This window comes from Pelodiscus sinensis, chromosome 8, assembly GCF_052426305.1.
Source record: "Pelodiscus sinensis isolate ZL-2025 chromosome 8, ASM5242630v1, whole genome shotgun sequence".
NCBI classification, from domain to species: Eukaryota; Metazoa; Chordata; order Testudines; family Trionychidae; genus Pelodiscus; species Pelodiscus sinensis.
Window position 1 is genome coordinate 13230950 of NC_143059.1, and position 7245 is coordinate 13238194.

A 7245-nucleotide genomic window follows, 5' to 3' on the forward strand; every position below is an offset into this window, starting at 1 on the left:
CAGGTGAATTGGCAAGACAATTTGAGTTATACTAATGAACCCCTCGTATCTTTATTTGGCCAGGTGATGTCGCCAGTGGTTAACAATTCAGGGGGAAATGAGTTTTCCGTTTTCTAACTCCAGCTTCCTAGTTTAACATTAGCAGTTTGTACAGGCGAATCAGAGACGTGCGGGTTGTGCACAGTTCGGCTGGCACCCGCCCATCGCAACAAGCGGGCCTGCTCCCCTGCAGCGCTACCGCAAGCCAGGTAATGTACAAGCCAGTTCCTTACAGGAACCTCACTCCGGGTCTTCGGGCTTGCACGCGCCGCCGGGCGGGGCTGTTCGGAGTGACGTCCCCGCCCATTCTGCCGGCTGAGGCCCTAGCCAGACTTGTGCGCATGCGCAATATGGACACGCTACCCCCCCTCCCTCCGCCGCTTTTCGGCGCACGCGTCCCCCCTCGTCGCGACCATGGCGGCCGAGGAGGGGGCCCTGCCCGCCGAGCAGCGCGTGGGGCAGGTGGTGCTGCCGGGGGATGTGCTGCTGCTGCCCTCGCACCCCGAGGCGGGCGGGGAGCGGCTGTGGCTGGGCGCGAGCGCCGCGCTGCCGGGCCGGCTGGTGTGCGGGCCGGGCCTGCGGCGCTGCGGGGCCGGGCTCCTGGTCACCAAGTGCGGGCTGCTGCGCCACCGCCCGTCGGGCGGGGCCGGAGGCGGCTCGGGCGGCGCCTACTGGGTGGACTCCCAGCAGAAGCGGGTGAGCGCGCGCGCGTGCGCGGCGCGGGTGGCGCGTGCGGCCAACGTCTCCCCCCCCCCCCCCCCGCGCGATACCTCCCGCTCCGCGGAACCCGCCGCGTGATCGACCCAACGTCTGCGCCCTGCCCCTCCCCCCAGGGACGAGTGTGGCCCGGGAGCCGCGCTATGGGGGGGGCACAAGCGCTAAAGACAGAGCCCATTGATACTGACATGATTCACTGGAGCAGGGCTAGTGCCCCTTAAGCGCCTCTGGTTGCAGGATTAAGCCGCTTCCAGGAGCAGCAGTTGCCATTGGGGTAATCACTCCAGTAGGTTCGGCATTTTAGAACTGGCTGCTCCAATAATTACATTTAAACTCAGAGAGAAATGAAAAGGATGAAATGCACAGACCAGTCAACAACCCAAAGTCACACGCTTTGCAAGCAGTAAAAGAAATCACCCCCCCCCCCCCCGCACACACGTATGTTTTGGGTTGGGAGATGAAAGTGAAGGACAGTGTGTGCCTGTGAGAATGACAGGCACACATAGTGTAGGAGAGTGACAGATTTACATTGCCAAGCTCCCTCCATCCCCTTTTCTCTGTGGAAGTGGAGAGAGGAGAGACACCCTGCACAGCAAGCAGGAGGCTCGGGGGGGGGGGGCAGCTCCAAGGCAGAGGGCAGGAGCAGCATGACAGTGGGTGGAGGGGCAACTGAAGTGCCAGTGCTTGATAGCTTCCTGGCCAAACTAGTCAGGATCACCTGTCAGAGGCTCTAAGGTCTACCAGTAGATCCCAATCTACTGGTTGGTGACCACTGAGGTAGTGGCTCCGTCCTCCCTCCCTGCACTGCTGCCTCTGTATCAGAAGCAGCAGTGCGGGGGGGGCTACACGTTACAGAGAGGGTTAACCAATGAGCCCTCACACACACAAACACGTGTGCGTGCGTGAACAATATGTTTCTCTTGTTACATGTCTTAATCCTAAAGTTTGTTTTCATTTTCAGTATGTACCAGTCAAGGGAGATCATGTGATAGGCATAGTGACTATCAAAGCAGGTGATATATTCAAAGTGGATGTTGGTGGAAGTGAGCAAGCATCTTTGTCCTACTTGGCATTTGAAGGTGCAACCAAAAGAAACAGGCCAAATGTGCAGGTAATTTTGTTATATTATATATATATATATATATTGGCACTATCGAAGCCCTTAAAATACTGTGTTTTCACTTTCTTGCAAATTGACAATTAAAATTTCCTCATATATTTATCCGTATCTTAGTCAAAAGATGTTCTGGTATATAATAGATTTTTAGTGAAACGTACAAACATTTTCTTTGCCTTTTCTCCTAGCTTTTATGTTGGGCCCTGGCAGAGGGAGGGATTTTCTTCCTTTGATCACTGACTATCACAGTATTAGTTGCCAGACTTTGCCATTTATTATACAGAGGGTGTGCAGCTGTGTCACAGGGAGGAAATGGCACTTCTGTGATAGAATAGCTCTTCAAAGAGAGAGTCTGAGATCAATTTAGGCCTAGAATTCAGGTTACATAAAACAGGCTCTTACAAAATGTGACTGTCGTGCTGTCTTGAGTGGCTCTCGACTATAGTACCTAACTCAGGGCAGACTATGAAACAGGGCAGACATGTTAAACTGGTGATGAATTATATAATTAAATGTCACCAACTCAGTAACAAATATGAACACCTGGATCATAGACAGTTCCCTTAGACATTCTCTATCTCGCCACCCAGACAAGAGGAGCTTAATGATAAATAGTTAGTTACACCAAAAATCACACCATGTTCAAGTTGCTTTGTTGCTTTCAGTCCACAAGACAATCATTTACCCCAGATCAGTTGATACTAGGGATGTAGGCGAGTAGTACTCGTCGCTTCTCATCCCCGTTAGTGCCTCTGCATAAGAGGCAGCAAGGGGGAGGAAACAGGAGTCGGCTTAAAAGCTGGTTTTCCCCAGTGTTGCCTGCCCCCTTATCCCCACTGATAGAGACAGCAGCAGGAGACATGGGAGGCTGCCACAGAGCAGGCTCTGCCCACTGCAAACCTGGCACAAGCTGGGACCAAGCAATTCCAGCTTGTGCTGAGCAGGGACCACTGCAGCTCTGCCTGTGCACCTGGCTCCTACAATTAAACTGCAGAGCTGCAGTGAGGGTAGCTCCTGAACCAGCACAAGCTGGGACTGAGCACCTTCCCTTATCAATTAATCGTGAAGTCAATACAAATTGTATCGACTACACAATTAGTCAGTTACCCATCTCTTAACATCCTTAGTTGGTACTCTAGAACTTACACCAAAGACAGTGCCTGTATCCAATCCTCTAATAAGCTATCTAAAGGTTTAAAAGTCTCAGAGATGTAGTAGGTTGTTCTCTTGAAAGTTCATGAAACAATCTACATTTTTTTTTGTTAGTCTCTAAGGTGCGGCAGGACCGTTTGTTGTTTAAGTTTTATCTAAAGGTTTGTTAACTAGGAAAAGGAAATGAGTTCATTGTAAGTTAAATAAGCAAGCCTGTACACACAAATGAACCATTATCTAAATCCTAAAAGTACGAATGTTGTAATAATCTGTCAATTCCAAGTGTCCTTCAGGGCAGATTTAGGGGAAACCTCTGGGAATCTCTGCTTCAGTTTAAAGCCTGTGGCCCTATCAGAGTTCAAACAGCAGAGAGAGAGATGGAACATTTTCAAGTCTACAGGGTAAGCGTCTTTGCATGTAGCAGTTTCAGTGTGGGATGAGGCCATTAATTAACCTATTGTATCAGGATCTGATTGTGATACCCTACTTTATAGGAGGGAGAGAATTCTCGTGCCTGGGTTCACAAGTTCAGAGAAAACATTTCTAAAGTTATACAGTAAAACATAAATATATTACTATCACATGGAATACAGATGTAAAGGAGATTAGTGCATGCAGCCACTTGCAAGCATTTCATAAGAGATTAAACATAAAATGCATTCTTGTAAGAATTATACTTACTTTGGGTAAAATGAACAGGTAAACTGGTCTGATTCCAAGCTATAAGTTTTAATTTTAGCTAATGTCTGTAGCCTGGGCAAGAGCTGGCACCTTGTTTTCCAGCATTTCAACAACAATCAGTAGAAATGTTTCTGTCTGTAACATTAAATACAAATAGTCCCCGACTTACAAATGAGTTACATACCAAGGACTTGGTCGTAACTCGATCTGTTCGTAAGTCAAAGCCCATTCATTTACATGTGACCATGCTGTTCATAAACACGGATCCTACGTTCGTAACTTGGGGATGCACTTAATGGGAGGTTGGTCGTCAGGATGAACGGTCGTAAATTGATGCCCTCATAACTCAGGGACTATCTGTAGTAACCATTTTCTGTTTGTATATGTATCCCAGCATTTCTGCATTCTGCCGACATAACAAGACAGTAAAACTGACTGAATGAAATGCAAAAGTAAACTATTAAAATTATGAAAATAAATTATTTTTAAAAATAATTTGTTTTAAATCTAAAATGAAGTTGAAATAAGGGTTTGCTTTAAAAAAATACCATGCATGAAGTTTGAGGATAGTGCTGCTTTAAGGGAAAAAATCTATGTGCTACATTCCTGCAAAGGTTCCCAAGGGGTAGCTGTGTTAGGCTGTAACTGAATAAATTTAAACAACAAATAGTCTTGCAGCACCTTAGAGACTAACAAAAAATGTAGATGGTATCATGAGCTTTTGTGGGCACAACCACAAAGTGGTTTAAGTTTTAAAGTTCATTCCTGCAAAGTTCCTTTTGCAATTGCTGATGTCTTTAGCAACCTTCTGTTACAGTACAAGGACTAGCTATATATCAGTGATAGAAATGTAGCTGTGTTAGTCTGGTGTAGCTGAAACAAAAAACAGGACTATGTAGCACTTTAAAGACTAACAAGATGGTTTATTAGATGATGAGCTTTCCTGGGCCAGACCCACTTCCTCAGATCAAATAGTGGAAGAAAATTGTCACAAATCCTTTGGTATATATGGTTGTGACAGTTTTCTTCCACTATTTGATCTGAGGAAGTGGGTCTGGCCCACGAAAGCTCATCACCTAATAAACCATCTTGTTAGTCTTTAAAGTGCTACATAGTCCTGTTTTTTGTTTTATCTATATAATAGGTATTAAGACCAGTAGTATCCACAAGAGGTCTGGAAGAATGGATAAATGTTGAAGCAAAAACTGCTCATACATATATATCTATTTTATTAATACATAACAATACTTTAGCAAAGAGTGTAATGACAGGTTTAAGAAAGTATATATGGGCCTGATACAATTCTCTTCCCATTGTTTGTTTTAGGTGGGAGATCTTATTTATGGTCAGTTCATTGTGGCCAACAAAGACATGGAACCAGAGATGGTCTGTATAGACAGCAGTGGAAGAGCAAATGGAATGGGAGTAATTGGACACGAAGGCCTGTTGTTTAAGGTTTCTTTAGGTCTAATAAGAAAGTAAGTATTACAACTTTTAAATTTTCAGGAATGAGAGAAGTTTTGTCACATTTTTTATTTGTGACAGTTGAGTTTGAGCTTCTTTATCTTGATGGAAAATTGCATGCACCAATGTACTTAATGCTGTAGCACTGAATGTCCATAACCAGCAGGTCTGAATAGTATGACAAGTGCAGTAACAAATGTGATAAAATTGTTCTTAGGGAATATATTTCAACATTATTGCCTGACTAAATTATTTGATCTTTGTGGTCCTAAGTTTATAATCAGCACACAAATATCATATAAAGAAGGAAGAGATGGACAATAAAGTAAAATACCTATAAACGTTACAAAACAAATTACTGGCATTTAAATTAACAAGTCTTTGGTATGTTGGCTATTTCTTTGAAAGCTGTACTCTAACCATAATTCTACTTACTCTAGACATTTTAAAATGGTTATGAAGTTTATCATTTACCTTTATTAGGTGGTAGTGTCTTGAATTGGAATTTCTTTTCTACTTGGTCTTGTTGCTACATTATTTAGAAAATATTGTGCTATCAAACTTGTGACATATAGGGGCTACTCATAAATTTGCTGTGTATGTATTCAGTGTTCAGTGGTAAGTAGAATCTATATATAGTAATTTGTATGAGAATAACATCAGTTCCTTGAACACAGTTTTCACACAGCCTTCAGTGGTATTTTCAAGCATCCTTAGAATTCTCCCTTCCAAGAAGAACCAAGAAAAGGGACTGAAGAAACAAACTAACCTTAATCAGTTTCCTCCTCCGAAAGTTATTCAGAGAAGACAAGGGAAGAGAGAGTCTGTGGCAAGAACCACCCTCTTATTTTAAAAATTTTTATCAGCAGCTCTTTCACATAGAATCTAGATGAGCTATTCCAGATTAAAATAAATCCTACTTACTGCTCAGTTGCAAAGGAGGAGCTACAATCAATTTCATTTAAATCTGGTTCACAAACACTAGTATGTCTTAATCAAACTGTATTATTGTTGCACAGTGTCACAGCAAGGTACATATTTTTACTTTAACATATTTGGATTTTTTTTTTAAATTTAACCTTCACATTAATTTCCTCTTGGTTTAGGATTTTTTTTAAAATTGAACTTGTACAAGAAATTCAACATGTTACTGTTTTGTATTACAATAAAAGTTTGAATCTATGCTTCCAATTGAATCAGTTTTAACTATGGAAGTTGCTACAGATACCTTTGTGCTACTGGTGGTATAAGCAGTAGTTATGTTATTGACTAGCAACATTGACATGTATTTCAGTTACACAATTTATTCTGACATCCCTTTTACTCTTTCAGGCTTTTAACTCCCAATTGTGAAATCATTCAGGAATTGGGACAACTGTACCCTTTTGAAATAGTATTTGGAATGAATGGAAGAATATGGGTAAAAGCAAAAACAATTCAACAGACTTTAATTGTGGCAAATATCTTGGAAGCCTGTGAGCATATGACAGCAGAACAAAGAATGCAAGCATTTGCCAAACTATCAGAGAGATGACGTAAAGAAAATGTTGGGTTCATTTGTCTTTGCAAGGATTGTAATATTTTTGTAGTAAGATGTATATTAATAACCCATTTTTAAATGCTGCATCTGCCATTTGTTCATTCTTTTTACCTACCACTCCCTCTTTCCCGATCGCTTGATCTCTTTAGTCGTCCACACTCAAGAATTCACTCCACTTTCTCAGCAGCCGTGTTTTGATTATTATGAAACAAATAGATATAATCTTCTAAAGTCTCTCACAATAAAGCATTATTGGAGTGCACACTTGGTAACTCTTTTAACACTAATATTGGTGCCATTGCATACCAATCTGGTGCATAAAGCCTTAGTCATTTTTATCCTACAGCAATATGTTCAGATACATGCTGGTGGATCAGTCATGCTGCCTACATGAATCCTCCTGTGGCTTCCAAAAAATAGGGATTTGGAAAACGCCTTCCTGCAGCTCTTGACAATGGGGTTTTAACTATTGCCTTTCAGTGCTGGCTGAGCGATGAGACCTCCTTGTTCTTTCACATGATGGTGAGATGATCTC

At 42.7% G+C, this 7245-nt stretch overlaps 1 protein-coding gene across 1 annotated transcript; it reads left to right on the plus strand.

Moving 5' to 3' along the window:
• The first annotated feature begins 397 nt into the window (after positions 1–397).
• On the plus strand, positions 398–6794 carry EXOSC3 (exosome component 3). The gene is made up of 4 exons (XM_075934795.2): positions 398–735; positions 1718–1867; positions 5033–5184; positions 6503–6794. Exons 1-4 carry the CDS (start codon positions 454–456, stop codon positions 6702–6704), a joined length of 786 nt encoding a protein of 261 aa, XP_075790910.1. The 5' UTR covers positions 398–453; the 3' UTR covers positions 6705–6794.
• Positions 6795–7245: the final 451 nt, after the last annotated feature.

Bases quoted from the DNA above. Each gene is read 5' to 3' on its own strand.
- EXOSC3 (XM_075934795.2), top strand. From the start codon at position 454: ATGGCGGCCGAGGAGGGGGCCCTGCCCGCCGAGCAGCGCGTGGGGCAG. The intron at 1,868-5,032 runs GTAATTTTGTTA...TGTTTGTTTTAG, and splicing joins GAAACAGGCCAAATGTGCAG to GTGGGAGATCTTATTTATGG. The intron at 5,185-6,502 runs GTAAGTATTACA...TTACTCTTTCAG, and splicing joins TCTTTAGGTCTAATAAGAAA to GCTTTTAACTCCCAATTGTG.